General features: G+C 47.1%; 1 protein-coding gene across 2 annotated transcripts in view; it reads right to left on the bottom strand.

The window, feature by feature from the left end:
• Positions 1 to 19,439, bottom strand: part of RYR1 (ryanodine receptor 1) — a 116,684-nt gene that overhangs the window by 19,694 nt on the left and 77,551 nt on the right. For both annotated transcript variants that reach the window (XM_053209974.1, XM_053209975.1), the window contains 6 exons: positions 18,367 to 18,447; positions 13,523 to 13,611; positions 13,299 to 13,427; positions 13,098 to 13,202; positions 10,852 to 10,933; positions 7,431 to 7,618 (listed from right to left, as the gene is read on the bottom strand). In XM_053209974.1, the coding sequence (XP_053065949.1) occupies positions 7,431 to 7,618; positions 10,852 to 10,933; positions 13,098 to 13,202; positions 13,299 to 13,427; positions 13,523 to 13,611; positions 18,367 to 18,447 (674 nt within the window). The remainder of the gene's footprint in view (positions 1 to 7,430; positions 7,619 to 10,851; positions 10,934 to 13,097; positions 13,203 to 13,298; positions 13,428 to 13,522; positions 13,612 to 18,366; positions 18,448 to 19,439) is intronic.

The raw sequence follows: 19,439 nt of genomic DNA, 5'->3' as shown, positions 1-19,439 counted from the left end.
CTGACCTCACCGAAGGAGAGATACCAGGAGAGGACGTGCCTCCTGAGAAGCGTATGGTGCCCCGCAGAGGATGCGCTGGCAAAGCAAACAAATACACCCAAACGTGAGTGTGATGGGCTTCTTGACCCAAGTCTCAGTTTACAGGAAACACAGGGGAAGGAGGAACATGTTACATGACACTACAAGGTTGCTTCAGCCAGATCAAAACTGTGGGAAACTCGACAAATGGGACAGGCACTTTGTAATGATAGCCAAGGGCCGCGTGCATCTGCTGAGCCCTTGGATCACGGCCGGTGTAAACTGAGATGTGCCGAAAGCATAAAATACATACTAGACCTCAAAGACTCAGCCTGAGAAAAGAGTATAAAATACTGGATAACTTTTTCTACTGACTACATGTTGAAATAATGTTTTGGATATACTAGGTTAAATAAAATATATTGTGGGGGCGTCTGGGTGGCTTCAGCTCAGGTCATGGTCTCACGGTTTGTGGGTTCGAGCTCCATGTCAGATTCTGTGCTGACGGCTCAGAGCCTGGCGCCTGCTTCGGATTCTGTGTCCCCCTTCCTCTCTCTCTGCTCCTCCCCCACTCACACTCTGTCTCTCTCTCTCTCTCTCTCTCAAAAATAATAAACATTAAAATTAAAATATATATATATTGTTGAAAATGACGTTATGAGTGTCTTTTTACTTTTTTAAAGCATGGGTACTCGAAAAATTTTAAATATGCATGTTGCTCACATTGCGTTTCTATCAGTGGGTGCTCCTCTAAAGGACCAAGAACCTGGGTCTCCAGCAGATCAACTACAAGGCAAAGAAAAAGTGCTGGAGAGCAGTAGATAAAAGGGGGTTTAAAGAAAGATCAGCCAGGATGGGCGGGCCTCGTTTGGATCTTGGTTCAGAAAATGTTTTAAATTGTATGTGATATTTACGAGATTGGGAAATGTGAACATGGACTAGATATCTGATCATTTAAAAAAGAGTTGTGGATATTTTTTCTTTCTGTTTTCATTGTTTCCTTTTTGGCTCGGAGTTATAATGACATTGTGGTTTGTTATTAAAAGGAAAAGGAATTTTCCTTATGAGAGAATAGTGTTTTAAGCCCACATATTGTACAATTACATTTATATGACGTGTCCTGAAGAGGCAAATCCATAGAGACAGGAAGTAGATTAGCAGTGGCCAGGCCCCTGGGTGGAGGAAATGGGAAATGACCTAAAGGGTACAGGGTTTCTTGTTTGGGGTGACTAAAATGTTCTAAACTTAGATCGTAGCTATGGTTTGCACAATTCTGTGAGTATGCTAAAAAAAAAAAAAGCCCATTGAATTGTACATTTTCAATGGATGAACTTAGGAGACACATACAAAAATATTTTCAGACTAAAAAAAAAAAAAAAAGAAGGAAAGGAAAACCTCAAAGCAGTCCTGACAAAGAATAAATGAATAGCCTGAAATGTGTCTTCAGTCCCCAGAGGGGGCTTTCTAAACTGTAGGAGATGCTTTGGAATCTGCAAAGTACTTATCAATGAAGGCACGCTTTGCCAACCGTGCTCCATCAACCACAAAGAACTTGGGAAACCAGAAAACAATGCTATATTTTAGACGACGGTGGCAGGCTTTGGAAAGGTGGGATGAGAACAGGATTGGGGGTGGGGGGCCAAAGGTGACCTCAACCATAGTGGTATGTGCTTGTATTATCTATTTCATGAAAAATTAATAAAATATTTCAAATGATTTTCTACACGAAAAGCAAAAGTGTTCTGCATGGCCAAAACAATGATAATAACACCACGAGCAAAGGCCAAAGACAAATGACGAGCTGGGAGAAACAGGTGCAACTCTGACCGCTCACAAAGTTATAATCAGCCTGATAAGAGTTCTTAGAAATCAAGAAGAAAAACACCAACCTCCCAATAGAAAAATAAGCCAAGGACATGGTCCGTTCACCGAACAAGTGACACAAAAGAAATAACATAAAAAGATGCTTAATTGCACCCATAACTGGAGGAATGTGAATTAAGACTGCACAGCAATATTGTTTTTCACCTATCAGATTGGCAAAAATCCAGATATTTGACGATGCGGTCTGGTGGTGAGCCTGTGGGGCAACAGGCACGCTCACATGCTGCTATTGAGAGGGAAAAATGGAGGGCAAAAGTTCTCCAAATGACAAATGCATTTACTCTTTAACCCAGAAATCTTTGGAATATTCTTAGATACAACTGCACATAAAAAATGATGTATGTACAAGGGCAATTGTAGCCAGCATTGCTAGTGGTCCAAATGGAGCCTTCCTCGGCGCACTTACTCCCATCTGCTGGTTATCTGCAGCACAAATTTACAATATCTGGGCTATAAACTGTACCTTTGTACAGTGTACAACTCGCACAACTATCCACGGCAGCCCTGACTACAGCATGAGTTGTAAAAGCAAAAGACTAGGAACAAAGCAAGTGCCTGTCAACAAAGAATAATCAAATAAACTATAATATATACCTAAAGTGGAATACTTAGCACCTGTGAAAAGAGAATGAGGTCACTCTCTGATCTCCAGAATATATTAAGTGATATGGACCAATGCATGTAGTTCACTGACTGTTATGCAAGAAAGGAGGAGAATAACAAAATTGGAAAAGAACAACGCAAGGATGCAAAGGAAACTAATGCTACTCACGGCAGTGGGGAGGTGGGGGGAAGTGGGCTGAGAAAGCAGTGGGAGTGAGACGTCCCACTCCATACCTTGTTCCATTTTGCTTTTTAAGTCATGTGAACGTATTATTTATTCCAAAAAAAACCAACGCACGTTTAAAGTTACGGATTATAACTCTGTGAAACAGAGAGGATACTGAGCGGTAAGATGTGTACATCACATCAAATCTTGTTAACGTGGGAACCTCTGAACAGTCAAGAGGGATCTTTACCCGGTTCATCTTTTAAATTCACCTTATAACTCAACGTTTGTACCCATTTACCAACCTCTCCCTGTTTCCTCCGCTCCCAAGCCCTTCACACCCTCCCTTTTCAAGCCTCTGCTTCTGCGAATTCAATTCTTTTAAAAGATTCCACGCGTGAGTGATACCACGCACTTAGCATTATGCCCTCACAGTTCATCCGTGTTGTTGCAAATGATAGGCTTTCCTTCTTTGTAAAGGCAGAATAATACATAATAGCCACTGTATCAGTCACGTGCACAGGAAATTTCCATACCTTGGCTATTGTGAACGATGCTGTAACAAATATGGGAGCACAGAAAGCTCTTCGAGATAATGGTTTTATTGCCTTGGGATATACACCCAGTGGCGCTGCCGGATCGTATGGTGGTTCTATTTTTATTCCCTCAGGATCCTCCACACTGTCTTCCTCAGTGACTGCACCAATTTACATCCTCACCAATGGTGCACGAGGGTTCCTTTTTCTCTGTATCTTTGTCCACACTTGCTCTCTCCTGTCTTTTTGGAACTGGTTCCTCTCACAGGTGTAGCTCACTGTATGTGTGATTTGCACTTCCCTGACGATGAGTGACATCGAGCACTTTTTCACGTACCTGTTGGCCATTTGCATGTCTTCTTTTCTTTGTAAGTTTTATTTTTAGTTATTTTTAAATTAAAAAATTTATTTTAGAGAGTGAGAGTGGGAGAGAGGGGCAGAGAGAGAGAGAGAGGGAGAGAGAGAGAGAGAGAAAGAGACAGAGAGAGAATCTGAAGCAGGCTCTACGCGCTCAGTGCAGAGGCCAATGTAGGGCTTGATCCCACGACCCGGGGATCGTGACCTGAGCCAAAATCAAGAGTCAGAGGCTCAAACGACTGGGCCACCCAGGTGCCCCTGTATGTCTTCTGAAAAATGTCTCTTCAGGTCTTTTGCCCATTTTAAAATTAGGTTAAAATTGGTGACTTCAGCTCAGGTCGGGATCTCATGGTTCATGAGCTCGAGCCCCTCCCTTGGGCTCACTGCTGTCAGTACAGATCCCACCTCAGATCCTCTGCCCCCTCCTCCCCCTCCACCGCTCATGCTCGCTCTTTCTCAAAACGAAAAATAAAAACATTAAAATCAGTTTCTTTGTTTTGTTCTGTTTGCTATTGAGTTGTGTAAGTTCCTTGCCTGTTCTGGATATTAACCCCTCATCATATATGTGTTTACAAATATTTTCTCTCTTTCCATAAATTGCCCTTTCGTTTTGTTGATGGTTTCCTTTTCTGAGAAGAATCATTACACGATTATGAATGATGTGTATTTGGCTCCTGCATGTGCTTCTTGGTTCTCTCACTGACTGGGACTCTCTCCCTGGACCTGCGTCCTGAGAGTAGGGCTGGGACTTGCAGCCACAAGCTGGAACCCAGGTCACGTTCACTATTTGTTGGACTAGCTTAAGGGATGAATCTGTGCTCTGGAGACAGACTGCCCGAGTCCTAACCCCACTTTTTGTCCATCGTGAGCTGTGTGACCCTGAGAGCACTCACTTCAGCTCCCTGTGCCTCAGTTTCCACTTCTGTAAATGAGGATAAAACAAGACCAAACTAAACAGTCCTTATCACTTAGGGTCGCTGTAAGGACCGCATGAACTAACTCACTGGTGCACATGACCCGGCCTAGAGTGAGAACGTGATAACTATCGGCTCCTCTTCTGGAAGGTGGAGGGCTCAGGAATAGCAACGATTAAGAGGCCGCAAGAGGTTGGCAGGGAGGGCAGGGGTCCCACAAGTGTGCGGAACAGATGCCCGGGGAAGTGGGCATCGCCGAGGGAAGGAAATGGCCAACCATGGCAGATGCCCGAAGATGACAGGGGGTGAAGAGGTCACTGGCCGTCTCGGTCAGGGTAGTTTCCGCAGAGTGACGGGGACCTCGGCTGGCAAGCCCTGAGTTGGGGAAGGGGTGGGAGGTGACGAAGGAGGGAGCGAAGGTAGACGGCTCTTGGAAGGCCTGGCTGAGAAGGAGGAGAGACACGGGAGGCTCTCCGAGGGCACTGGGGGACGGGGACACTTTATTTGTAACTTGGGAGACCCTGGACTTATTTAAATGCTTGTTGCATGGGCAGCAACTGTTGCAACCTCTGGATTAAAATAAGAAGCAGGAGTCTACACTGATATAAAAAATAAAGGGGCGCCTGGGTGGCTCAGTCGGTTGAGTGTCCGACTTCAGCTCAGGTCATGATCTCACACTCCATGAGTTCAAGTCCCGCGTTGGGCTCTGTGCTGACAGCTCAGAGCCTGGAGCCCGCTTCAGATTCTGTGTTTCCCCCTCTCTCTGCCCCTCCCCTGCTCATGCTCAGTCTCTCTCTGTCTCAAAAATAAATAAAAACATTTTCAAAACATTAAAATAAATAAATAAATAAATAAATAAATAAATAAATAAATGGGGGTGTTTGGGTGACTCAGTCGGTTAAACGTCCGACTCTTGGTTGCAGCTCGGGTCATGATCTCATGATTTGTGAGATCGAGCCCCTCATCAGGCTCCACGCTGACAGTGCGGAACTTGCTTGAGATTCTTTCTCTCCCTCTCTCTCTGCCCCTCCCCTGCTCTCTCTCTCTCTCTTTCAAAATAAACTTAAAAAAAGAAATAAATGAACAAGGACAGAAAAATGGTACCTAATAAAGGTAAAGGGTGCGGTGAAATTAGAAAACAGGGCGCCTGGGTGGCTCAGTCGGTTAAGCATCCGACTTCAGCTCAGGTCACGATCTCGTGGCTCCTGGGTTCGAGCCCCGCGTCAGGCTCTGTGCCGATGGCTCAGATCCTGGAGCCTGCTTCGGATTCTGTGTGTCCCTCTCTCTCTGCCCCTTCCCTGCTCTCTCTCTCTCTCAAAAATAAATAAACATTAAAAAGAAAGTAAGAAAGAAAAAGAAACCCAGCATCCATCAGCTTGAGGCAGAATCACCAATGGATGCTGACCCAGGAGGGTGAGCAGGATATTTGCATTGTCCCGAGGCGCATCCTCAGCAGATACTAAAGGGAAGGACGGTACATTTGCAGGTGAACACCACCTGGACCAAGCGAGCCAAGCTACAGCCAACAGCAATAGGAAGAACCAACGTCACACGCCTCCCGATATGATGCACGGAGGACACATGACTTCTATGATATTCCTGCCAAAGATGTATAACCTGAATCGAGTCACGGGGAAAACCCAGACAAACCCACATTATAAAGCATTCTCTAAAACACTGGTCTCTGTTCTTCAAAAATATCAAGGTCATGAAAGACAGAGACACATCAAGGAAGGGTTCTGGATTGAAGGAAGTTAAAGAGACAGGATGTCTAAATGCAGTCCCGGATCAGGTCCTTTGCAGGGAGAATAATTTCTTCACCGAGTGAAAACTGAACTAAGGTGTGTAGATAGCAGCATCATATCGATGCTAATTTCCTTGTTTTAATGTTTACTTATCTATTTTGAGAGAGAGAGAGAGAGAGAGAGAGAATTCCAAGCAGGCTCCTCCCTGTCAGCGCAGAGCCCGATGCAGGGCCCAAACTCACAAACTGTGAGATCATGACCTGAGCCCAAATCAAGAGTCAGATACTTAACCAAATGAGTCACCCAGGTGCCCCTCGATGCTAATTTCTTGATTTGCCTAATTGTTCTGTGGTTATGTAAGAGAATGCACTTGCTCTCAGGAGATACACACTCAAGTATTTAGAAGAAAAGGGGAATCATGAGAGAGCAAATGTGGTAACAAGTGAGCGTTTGGGTAGTCTGGATGAAAAGGTAATCAGAAATTCTATGTAGTGTTCCTGCAGCTTTTCTATAGGCCAGAAGTTATTTCAGAAGAAAAAAAAAACTTAACACGATGGTGAGGGAAGAGATCGGGCAGGAGTAACGGTAGGTAACACGTCTTCAGGGCTCCCGTGTTCCAGGCACTGTCCACACACCGTCCGCCTCACAGCAGTCCTGTGAGATGTGTTGTTATCCTAGTCCCATTTCACAGAGGAGGAAACTGAGGCTCACGGCAGACGAGTAACTTACCTGGGGTTCCGTAGGGAGAGAAGGCAGCGCTGGGTTGGGAGGACTGACAGGGCAGGTGAGTGGGCTCCTGGATGAAGCTGGTTCCTGCACTTCCCTCCTAAAAGCCTCATTATCTGACCTGTAATGCTCATTGGTGACTGCCTCCCCCATTAGACTACAAGCCCCGTGAAGGCAGGGCTGTGTCTGTCTCGGCCCCGGAAGAGGGCCCGGCATGCAGGAGAAATGCAGCAAGCATTTCTCAACTGAATAACTGTTACCTATAATGATTATGATATGATGACTGTTAATGATAACAGGAATAAAGGTTCTCATTTGTGTTAATGCATTTCATCTTCAAAACAACCTGAAAGACGGTGTTATCCCCGCTTGACAGCTAAAGAAACTGAGGCTCACAGAGAAGTCTCTTGCCCGAGGCAGGCAGCCAGGCGGGGCATGGCTGCCACTTGGTGCCCCCACCCACCTGCCTTCCAGCACCCACCTTCTGGAAGTCCTTCTTGGAGATGAGGCCACGGGGATCGGTGACGTAGTCCTGGAAGGCCTCAGAGCCCACGATGTCCTTGAGTTTCAGGAACATGTCGAAGAACTTGAGGATCATCTCCACGTTGGATGAGGATTCCACAAGCATGTCCACCATCTGCCGGGCAATCATGCCATTCACCACGTTCCCTGTGGGCAGGCCCTGGTCAGTGTGGCTGGTGGGACCTCCTCTCTGGAGCCCCCCTGGGCTGCGCTCCTTCTCTAGCTCAGGAGCCACCAGGATCCCCTGTGCTGGTGGAAGCTTCCCTGGCCAGCTCCCAAGCCTCGCCTCAGAGGGCACAGCTCATTTCCTGATCTACATCAGCATCATGTGTGAACCTGGCTGGTCCCCTCCCTGATAGGTGGGGGAGCCCTCAATAAAACTAACCGTGGCATAAGCTAACAGCAGGTCCCAGATGCCACACCAAGCGCAGGGGAAGTGTGTTACTATCCGTGTTTCCAGATGAGGAAATAGACCCAGAGAAAGTCACACGCCCAGGGTTACATCGCCAACGAGGGGGTGAGGAGGACTTGAACCCAGAGCTGCATGACCTCAGAGCTCACACGCCTAAGCCTTCCACTTGTCCTCTGAGGTCAAGCAGGTCTGTAGATGAGCAAGGTAGGCCAAAGTTAAGAGGGCAGGGAGAAGTGGAGACTCTGGTAAACGGATCCCACCCCTGTCTAAAGCAAACTGGCTTCAACTTCTTTTTGTACTTTTCCATTTTATTTATTTATTTAGATTTAAAAATTTTTATTTTTAAGTAATCTCTACACCCGGTCTGGGGCTCGAACTCACAACCCAGAGGTCAGAGTTGCATGCTCCGTGGATGGAGCCAGCCAGGCGCCCCTGTACCTTTCAATTTTAACATGGCTTCCAATTACATGAAAGTTGCAACAGTGCAAGGGGACCCCCCTATTCCAGATTCACTGACTGTTTACATTTTGCCACATTTGCTTCCTAATTCCTGTCTCGCTCTCTCCCTTCTCTTCCCCTTCCCCTCCTCCCCCTCTATTTTTCCCCTGGGGCCATTCCAGAGTAAGCTGCAGACATGGTGTTTTTATCCTGAACATTTCAGTGTATATGCCTTAAAAGACAAGAACATTCTCTAATATAATCATAGCGCGGTCATCAAAATTAGATTTGACATTGATATACCTTACTTATTTAAGCCGGTGCAGCTGATTTTTTGCCATGCGAGAATGTGGACAGGGTGGGTGGGGGGAAGGGTCACCAAATCTTTCCAATTTTCATGAAAAGTTGGGAATCTGATGTTTAAAGGGAACCTTCTGATTTTTATTTATTTTTAAACGTTTATTTGTTTATTTATTTAATCTCTACACCCAACATGGGGCTTGAACTCATGACTCCAAGATCAAGAGTCGCATGCTCTTTCCACTGAGCCAGCCAGGCACTCCTTCCCTGCTTTTTTTTTTTTTTTTTTTTTTTTTTAAGGAACCTTCTGATTTTTAAAAAATGCTTATTTGGGATTGCAAGCTGGTGCAGCCACTCTGGAAAACAGTATGGAGTTTCCTCAAAAAACTAAAAATAGAACTACCCTACAACCCAGCAATGGCACTACTAGGCATTTATCCACGGGATACAGGTGTGCTGTTTCGAAGGGACACGTGCACCCCCATGTTTATAGCAGCACTATCGACAGTAGCCAAAGTATGGAAAGAGCCCAAATTTCCATTAATGGATGAGTGGATAAAGATGTGGTATGTATATACAATGGAATAATACTCAGCAATCAAAAGGAATGAAATCTTGCCATTCGCAACGACATGGATGGAATTGGAGGGTATAATGCTAAGTGAAATTAGTCAGAGAAAGACAAAAATCACATGACTTCACTCATATGAGGACTTTAAGAGACAAAACAGAGGAACATAAGGGAAGGGAAACAAAAATAATATAAAAACAGGGAGGGGGACAAAACAGAAGAGACTCATAAATATGGAGAACAAACTGAGGGTTGCTGGAGGGGTTGTGGGAGGGGGATGGGCTAAATGCGTAAGGGACAATAAGGAATCTACTTCTGAAATCATTGCTGCACTATATGCTAACTAATTTGGATGTAAATTTTAAAAAATAAAAAATAAAATTAAAAAAATGCTTATTTACGTTTGACTTCAGCTCAGGTCATGAGCTCAGGTTTGTGAGTTCAAGCCCCACATGGGGTTCTGTGCTGACATCTCGGAGCCTGGAGCCTGCTTTGGATTCTGTGTCTCCCTCTCTCTCTCTCCCCCTCCCCTGCTCATGCTCTGTCTCTCTCTGTCTCAAAAATAAATAAACATTAAAATTTTTTTAAAAAAATGCTTATTTATATTTGACAGAGAGAGAGAAAGAGAGAGAGAGAGAGAGAAAGAGAGCGAGCAGGGGAGGGGAGCAGAGAGAGCTGGAAACAGAATCGGAAGCAGGTTCCAGGCTCTGAGTTGTCAGCACAGGGCTCAATGCGGGGCTCGAACCCACAAGCCATGAGATCATGACCTGAGCCGAAGTCGGATGCTTAACTGACTGAGCCACCCAGGCACCCCAGGAACCTTCTAATTTTTAAAAGCTAATGACTACACATCAAAAACATTGAAAGATTGCAGGAGGATTATCCATTGCAACATTTTTTGTAATAGCAAAACATTTTTTTAATTTGAATGTCCGTTGACTGGGGTGTGGCTAAATGAATCACCGTTCACTCACATAATGGAGTATTATGCAACCATGGAAAGGAATGAGGACACTGAATCTCTGTAGAAAAGTCTTTGTCTACTAGTTAAAATGTCTTATTCATTAGCAGTAAATAATGGTTGTTTTAAGTCACTAAGTTTTGAGGACATTCCTGAGGCAGCAAAAGCTAAGTGACACATTTAACAAATGAACATAGATAACTATTAGGTACATACATTTTTTTAAATGTTTATTTATTTTTGAGACAGAGAGAGACAGAGCATGAACAGGGGAGGTGCAGAGAGAGAGAGGGAGACACAGAATCGGAAGCAGGCTCCAGGCTCCGAGCTGTCACACAGAACCCGACGCGGGGCTTGAACTCACAGACCGTGAGATCATGACCTGAGCCGAAGCCGGACGCTCAACCGACTGAGCCACCCAGGCGCCCCAGGTACATACATTTTAAAGAGTGTCCAGGCCACCCACCTTATTAAGATTTCCCCCGGAATTCACAAAACTAACGTGTGTACAGTTGGCATATAATAAGTGCTCAGTAAGGGTTTACTGAGTTTGGTACTGTGACTCCTTCATCAGCCCATTGACCCTGACACGATGTGGGATGAAGTTGAAGGTTAGGGTCTCCTGGGTCTCCGAGGGCCATTCCCTGCTTGTCTGTACCTTTGTACCCTCCCCTTACCCACACCCGCTGGGCACTTACCTTCTAGTAGCGACAGCAACATCACCACCATGTCCTTCTGTAGGTCCAGCAGCTCCTTCAGCAGCTCGATCTGGCTCGAGTCCTAGAGACCCCACACCCCAACCATGGGATGACTGGTCTCTGCAGAGACGCCTCCCACCTCCAGCTGCTTCCGCCCCTCCTGACCCACCCCACGGGGCCTAAGACCCCTTTTTCTCCCCCTCTTACCTCCGAGGGGACCCGACTCCACACATGTTCCTCGGAAGCAGGGGAAGGGGCAGAGAGACAAGATTGTGGGGGTGGGGTTGGCACTTTGGGGGGTAAGCAGGCCCAACGGGTGCTACGTGGGGGCAAGAGCTGGTGGACAAGGAGGGCTGGGAGAGAAGCTTGGAGCTGAGAGAGACAGAGAGGGGCACGTACTGGGTAGGGAGACACAGCTGGGAAGGGGTGAGAGCTCAGCACTGTGCCTGGCTTATGGTGGCTGCTTGATCCATGTTTGTTGAGTGACTATGTGATGGAAAAAGCGAGACTCTGGGTTCAGGAAAAAGGCTGGAGGACTCAGCCACATGCCTTTCAGTGAACAATTTGGGAAGAATGTGGGGGCACATTGCCTCCCCAGTCACAGTGCCTCATGTAGTGCCTACAGAAACTTCCTACATGGTCAGAGTTCTGCCTCATAGTCCCCACAGGTATTCTGTTGAGCTACATAAAACTGCTAATATGTGAGCATTTTTGACCCACCGAGTGATCATTTCATCTGGTTCTACCTAATACAATGGAGAAGGGGGAAGGATGCTGGATAAAAGGCACCTAAGGCTCCTCTACCCGAATGCTCCTTCTAGAGTTCTAATTCTAACACAGTTCCAAAGCTCGGCATTCTGACTCTGAACTCCCAACGTTCCGGAATCTCAAAATCCAACTCTGTGGGTGCCCGTGGTGTGCGCCTGCCGGTGATGCACGAGGCAGCGCCCTGCTTCCGGTGACAATCCCAGTCTCAGAGCAAGTGGGGCTAACCCCACTTTGCTGGTTTCACAGGTGGGTATGTGACCAGATCTGGCCAATCAGAGCCCTCCCCTGGCCACGGTGATTGGTTCTGGGATGAGCATGTGACCCAATGGTCCAAACAGAGAATCCCAAGTGGGAGCTCCGACAAAAGAGGGATTATCTTCCCTCTGGAGCTGTTGGGGGGAGGGGGGTGCATAGAAGCCTGGGGCACCATTTTTTTCAGTCCGGGGAAGAGCCTGCTTGAGAATGAAGCCAGAGAAGGCAGATAGTTCAGCTGACATCACTCTAGGCCCTGCATCTCTGGTGTGAACTGATAAATCCCTCCCACACCCCCACCCCGATTAGGCCATCACTTTGCATTGGATTCCCAGCCCATGCAACCTAGCCCTAGTCCTTGGCTAATGCATCAGCACTGCAGGATTTGGAATTCTAGACTAAAATACCAGTACTCGCTAGACTTTGAAGATGACACCAGTAACACAACTTCGACCGCACTGAAACTAAGGAATTGCATTCTAAGTTCAGCTCCTTTCAAAAAGCCAGGTGACAGCAGACAGGGTTTCTGCCAGCCCCTGTGGCACCTTTGAGTAACTAGAAAAAGGCTCCCCTTCCTCAAGACGCTTCCTGCGGGGAAATTATAATACGGCGTGCAGAGTACTGCCATCTGCTGGAACACTGTTACATTTATGCGGTTCAGGATGAGGATGGTACAGCCTCGAATATGTTTACCAGACAGAAGCAGAGCATGAGGCACTGACCAGACTGCAAAGGGGCAGGGGTGATAGGGGAAGGGTACACAGGATTCTAGAAATGGGAGAAGGACTCGACAGGGACCTTACATCATGGGTGCCCGAGATGGGCGTCATCTGCCGCAGGCAGAATAAAGAAGCAAAACACTCCTTCAGCCCCAGTCCCTGTTCTAGAAAGACACCCCCTTTCTATCCCCAGGGAGGTCAGAGTCTGAGAGGACCTCACCCCGAGAAAAGAACACCAACCAATCATAGAGGAACTCCGGGCCAAAGGGGGCGGGGCCCAAACGTCAAACCAATGGAAGTGTGCATGGGAAACCAGCCGATTGGTGGTGGCAGAGGAGGAGGCGGGGTCATGCAGAGAGCCAATCCAGAAGGAAGATGGATTTGGCCACCCCTAGGGAACTCTTCTGGAACATGCCAGGGGGACTTGGGTGAGAAACTGAGTTGGAAGTGAGCCGCTTCGGGGATGCCCGAGAACAGCTGCAGGAAGAACAACAGAGGGTCTCGAACCTGAGCGAGCTTCATCATCATGTGGGCAAACACGTGCAGGAATCCCACCACGGCGTCCCAGAGGCGGCTGTGCGCCAGGCTCTGCTGGTTCCCGGTGCAGGGGCCCTGGGGGCAGAGGGCTGCAGTGAGCGCCAAGCAGGCCGCAGGGTGCGGGGATAGGGGGTGGGGGTGCCTCGCTCCGCCCCAGAGGGCGGGTCCTACCTGGATGTACTCGGTGAGGCTGTTGAACACCTGTTTAGCGACCGACATGGCCTTGGAAAAGTTCCTCTTGCCCTGCTCCTCAATGACATCCTTGCCGGAGTAGTACCAGTAGAAGTCGCTGATGGACTCCTGGGGGGACCGACGGGGTGTGAAGGGGTGCTGGGGCCAACCGGGGCCCCACAACCCCCCACCCAGGTCACACCTGGACGGCCTCACAACCTCACCTGCAGCCGCAGGAGGTAGTCCACCGTGCAGATGATGATGTTAATGGTGGTCGTGTTCCCTGTCTGTGTCCGTAGGTAATTTTGGAAATCTGGGGAGATGAAAAGCCATTCGTTCATTGAGAGTCTGCCGTGTGCTAGGGGAGGGGGACAGTGGGTCGTTTATTCATTTATGCAATAGGTTTATTGAGTGCCTCTTGTATGCCAGAGGCATAGAATTGTTCTTGTTAGTTTATTTGATAAATCTTTATCAAGTACCTACTGTGTGTCAGAGGAAGATGAGGATCATTTATTCATTTATGTAAATAACTATTGAGGGCCAACTACATGTCAGATATGGTGGAGGGTCAGTCATTTATTCATTCATCCCCCCCCCACCCCCGCAAACACCTTTCTTGTGCACCCACAGTATAGCAGGGGAAAATGGAGATTCAGTCTTCCGTTTGTTTCCAAAAATGTTTATCGAACACCTACTATGTGATGGGGGAGATGGAAGATTGGTTATTTATTCATTCATTTATCCAACAAATATTTACTGAGCACCTAGCCAAAGCCAGAAGAGATAAATATCTGCCATTTCTTTTGTATATTTGTTCAATATCTATCTATTTACTTATTTTTAACGTTTATTTATTTTTGACACAGAGAGAGAGAGAGAGAGAGAGAGAGACAGAGCATGAGGAGGGGAGGGGCAGAGAGAGGGAGACACAGAATCCGAAGCAGGCTCCAGGCTTTGAGCTGTCAGCACAGAGCCCGATGCGGGGCTCAAACTCACGGACCACGAGATCATGACCTGAGCCGAAGTCGGATGCTCAACCGACTGAGCCACCCAGGCTCCCCTCAGTATCTATTTATTGAGTACATACTATCTGCTAATGTGAGATGGAGATTGGCCACTTATTCTTCGGTACTACAAGTTTATCGAGCATTTATGATGTGCCAGGCACTGTTCTGGGCCCTGGGAATACAGCAGTAAAAGAAAAAGTCCCTGCCCTTGTGAAGTTTATATTCTTGTGTAGTAACTTTTCAATCTTTTCTGACTGCAACTTACAGTAGGGGAACCATTTTACATTAAAACCCAGTACATGTGTTTAAACTGAAATTATATCCACATATACGCAAAACAGAAGTTTCACATACTCACACATGTGCTATGTATTCTGGTATTTTTTGTCCTGTGCTAGTCTAGTTACCTACAAAAGAATTCTGATCTCGAGAAGGAGAAAAAATAGTTTCAAACAGAGAGGGAGGCAAACCATAAGAGACTTAAATACAGAGGACAAACTGAAGGTTGATGGTGGAGGGTGAGGGAGAAGGGAAAATGGGTGATGGGCATTGAGGAGGGCACTTCTTGGGATGAGCACAGGGTGTTGTATGTAAGCGATGAATCACGGGAATCTACCCCCCCCAAACCAAGAGCACACTGTATACACTGTATGTTAGCCAACTTGCCAATAAATTATATTTTAAAAAATTATCTTAACTCACTACATTCGTAGTCCTCAATCTCTCAACCTTGGCTGCATGTTAGAATCACCTGGAGGCTTTTCAAAGTCCCCCTGCTCAAGCCCCAACCCTAGACCAATTAAATTACAATCTCTCAGGGTGAATGAACACCGGGCTTTAGTGTATTTTAAAAATATGCTCCCCAGGCATATCAGCGTGGAATTCAGATGAGAGCCTCTGAAATACACGGATTCACAACCCTCTGGTGCATTGGTTCCCACTATTTGAAAAACATTCTTCTATGGCAAAAAGCTGATAACTGCTACAGCTGAGTGATGGGTACCATTTATTAGACCATTCTCTCTATTTTGGTTGCGGTTGAGAAGTTAGTAATAATAATAATTATAAACATGGGTTCATGGGTCGTAGGGGTGGTGGTGGTGGGGAATACCGAGCAGAATGATCAGGGTTGTGAGGTGGGAAACCTAGGCGGCTGCAGTCGCCCAGAGGAGATGTCTAACTCAGCTGATGACGACGTAATCAAGGAAGGCTCCCTGGGGGAAGGGACCTCCACTGAGGCAGGAAAGGTAAGTAGGAGTGGGCTGTATGAATTCCCAGCTGTGTGACCTCAGGCAAGTTATTGAATCCCTATGTGTGGCACAGACTGTGCCTCAGTTCCCCCATATGTAACATGGTGGTTACAGCACACCCTACTTTATGGAGCTCTTGTGAATTTTTAATGCTTTGGCGTACATAAAAAACTTAGGACAGTGGTGCCCGGGTGGCTCAGTCAATTAAGCGTCTGACTCTTGATTTTGGCTCAGGTCATGATCTCACCGTTTGTGAGATGGAGTCCCGCATCGGGTTTTGTGCTGACGGCGTGGAGCCTGCTTGGGATTCATTCTCTCTCTCTCTCTCTCTCTCTCTCTCTCTCTCCCCCCACTTACACTGCGCTCTCTCTCTCTTTTAAAAATTTTTAATGTTTTATTTATTCTTGAAAGAGAGAGAGAGAGAGAAAGAGCAGGAGCGGGGTTGGGGCAGAGCGAGAGAGGGACACAGAATCGGAAGCAGGTTCCAGGCTCTGAGTTGTCAGCACAGAGCCCAACATGGGGCTGGAACTCACAAACCGCGAGATCATGACCTGAGCTGAAGTTGGACGCTTTACCGAATGAGCCACACAGGCACCCCTCTCTCTCTTCCAAAATAAATAAATAAATGCTTTTTCCAAATTAAAAAAAAAATTAGGATAGCCATCTGGTAGGAGTGCTCAATAAACATTAGCTGTTCTTAAAGAGCCTTAAAGAGTGCTGAGGTTAACGGCTGCACTTTGGAGCAGTGATTCTCAAAGTGTGGGTCCCAGACCGGTAGCCTCAGCATCTCCTGGGAACTTGTCAGAGACAAGAATTACTGGACTCCATCCCAGAACTACTAAATCAGAGAATCTGGGGCGGAGCCCTCAAATCTGTATTTTAACAAGGCCTCGAGGTGATTCTGAGGCCCTCTTAAGTTGGAGAACCACCTCTGTAGACCCATTTGCCAAATGATCAATTCATCAAATTGTGAAGGCAATGAAAACAAACTTCAGCTAAGTCCTTTGCACGTTCATGGCAACGTCATATTGCACAGGATGGCTTTACCAGCCCTTGAAAGGTTTTTCCCCCCCAAAGTTTTACTGTCCATCTGACATCTATTTCATAATTGCTGTATCATAATCACTTCTATTTCATAAACCATTTTGCCTGGTTTCACACTGTAGATGAAGATTATGCTCAAATATTCAATATTTTGGAAGCAAATGTATATGTTTTCTAACTCCTTTGTGTTAATTTCAACTGGGCTATATGCCTAAATGTTCACATATACAGCTCCCCTCTCCCGTAAAAAGCTGTCAACCAAGAACATAGTCTCAGACATGTACAAGAGAAGAACCTGTTGTCTACTTCGAATGGCACCAAATACTCAAGACATGCGAGGCACCTGAGATTTGAAAGATATTTCAAATGTTTATTTGATTGGGCTAGTTAATGGATCCACGAATTTATGCAGAGGACTGGCTTGTAAATTTGGTAGGGGAGAGGAATTCCTCCCTTTAGCACCTTCTCGTTTCCAAATAATCATAGATCCAGGGAATAAAATTCATTTAAAACCCCAAAGACTGGGGCGCCTGGGTGGCGCAGTCGGTTAAGCGTCCGACTTCAGCCAGGTCACGATCTCGCGGTCCGTGAGTTCGAGCCCCGAGTCAGGCTCTGGGCTGATGGCTCAGAGCCTGGAGCCTGTTTCCGATTCTGTGTCTCCCTCTCTCTCTGCCCCTCCCCCGTTCATGCTCTGTCTCTCTCTGTCCCAAAAATAAATAAAAAAACGTTGAAAAAAAAAATTAAAACCCCAAAGACTGACTCCACCTTAGTTACGATTAAAGAAAGTCCTAGTCACGTGGCACAAAGGTATTTCATGAACCTTGAAGAAAAACTGGCTGTGGACATAAGAGCTTTTGAGAATGCAGAGCAATGGATCCTGCTTTATCCTTTGTTTGAACAGAGAAGAGTGTGGATTAAAGAAATTTACATATGAGTTACCTTCACGAACATTAGCAAATGGGATGCAGGTTCTATGGAAGTTAGATTCATGATTACTTCCATTCTTGTCATGAAGCTTAGTTTCTGGGCAGTCTGTGGTTTCACAATTACCTGCTAAGTATCACAACCACAACCCTGAGACTTGCATATTTGTTATAGGAAATGGCATTGGGTAGAAAGTTTGCTGTACAGAAGTTTGATGGTCCCTTTAAGGCTGTGAGCTATGTATGTTTCACTAGCTTGCTGTGTCAGCCTTGATCTGGTTAAACCGCCTGAACCAGAAAAAAAGTTGGGGAAACTCTAGTTTAAGTTAGGAAAGGATCTGTAAGGCCTTCCACCTGGCAGAGTATTTTAGAAGTGAAATTAAGAAGTGATTCTAATAAACGCATTTTTAAATGCCATGTGATTCCCCCCCCCCCCCCCCAAACCAAAGTATGGAAATCTACTGCATCTACTTAACTCTGGCAGCTGCTGCAAAATGCCTGTGGAAAAATGTCATGTGGCTAATTGCTCATTTGGGCAAACTGATCTGGGGGCAGGCAGGTTTGGGGCAGATTTCTTTTGGGGAATTTGGACTGGCTAGAAGAGGTGAAAGTGTAGCAAAGGGGCTAGATTCCAGAAATTCAAGAGCGATTTAGGAAGGTGGGTGGGCAGGGCTTGATAATGGCTGAAAATAGAGGATGGAGGACAATCGGGGCCAGGGCGAGTGGTGAGGCCACCTCTGATAAGGAGGGAGGGCCCTGGAGTTTAACTCAGGCAACCCTTCTAGACTGACCCCAAACCCTGGCCTCCTCTTCATCCACTCTCCCACCCGCCCCTCCTCCTCACCATTATTGTGCCCCTCGCAGAGCAATTGCAGAAAACGGAACAGATCTTGGGTGAACTCATCGTCTGCCATGACCTTCTCTCCTGGGTGGAAGAGGGGGGGCAGGGCCCAGAAAGTGTCAGATGTGTCAGGGGAGAGCGCACACATGCACACGGCCCTTGCACACAGCACACGCATGCACAAAGCACGGGTGCGCAGGGAGGAGCAGCCGCCACTTCAAAGACACTGTGAGGGCCACGGGCATCCATGACACCAGGGGGTCCCGATTTCAGAGGCATCAGCAAATGAAGACCTGAAGGGTCCTGAGTCATGAAGCTGGGGCCTCAAGTGTCTTTCTAAATATCTGTGTTCCTCTGACGTCACCACTTGTGTGCCGTCTGGGAATGTCTGCCTATCCAGCAGAAGTTCAGGCAGCTGGTATCTCCCTCAGCCCCCATCCAGGGCCACGGAGGGCGGAGTTAATGGATTAAGGGGATTGGAGTCAATTTCATGCAAAGGCTCTGAGCAGGAGGGGATTGGGCAGGGAGTGGGATCCAAAGCCAGCCAATTGGCTCAGATGCCTTGAAATCAGCCAATCCAGGAGATGCGGGGGAGGGGCGTGTAAACATGGGCCAATCAGAATGGGCATCTGAAAGAAGCCAGTCACTGTGGGCTCTAGAGGAGGGAAGAGAGAAAGGGAGGCTAGACAGGGATGGGCCAACCAGAGCAGGCGCAGAGGAGGCACGCACACCAATCAGAGTGGATGCTGGGGGCAACCAATCCGGTTGGTGTATGGGAACCGCAGACTTGACCAATCTGGGGTCGCGGGCGCAGAGAGCGGGGTAGGTGGGAGTGGGGATTACCCCACCCCGGGACTGCGAATCTGGGTCTGGAAGTCTGAGAACATCCAGCTGGAAAGGGATCTTTGCCATCTTCTCTAGCTTCTATTTTACACATGGGGAAACTGAGGCTTATAGAAGGGAAGAGACTTGTTCTTAGTCTCGGGTATTGTCAGTGGCTAACCTGGGACCCGAATCTTGGTCTCTGGACCCCTGATCTCAAGACTTAATGCCGGCGGGATAAATCGCTGAGGGGT

This window comes from Acinonyx jubatus, chromosome E2, assembly GCF_027475565.1.
Source record: "Acinonyx jubatus isolate Ajub_Pintada_27869175 chromosome E2, VMU_Ajub_asm_v1.0, whole genome shotgun sequence".
Taxonomy (NCBI): domain Eukaryota; kingdom Metazoa; phylum Chordata; class Mammalia; order Carnivora; family Felidae; genus Acinonyx; species Acinonyx jubatus.
Note: the sequence above shows the minus strand (reverse complement) of the source record. Positions and strands in the feature narration are given on the sequence as shown.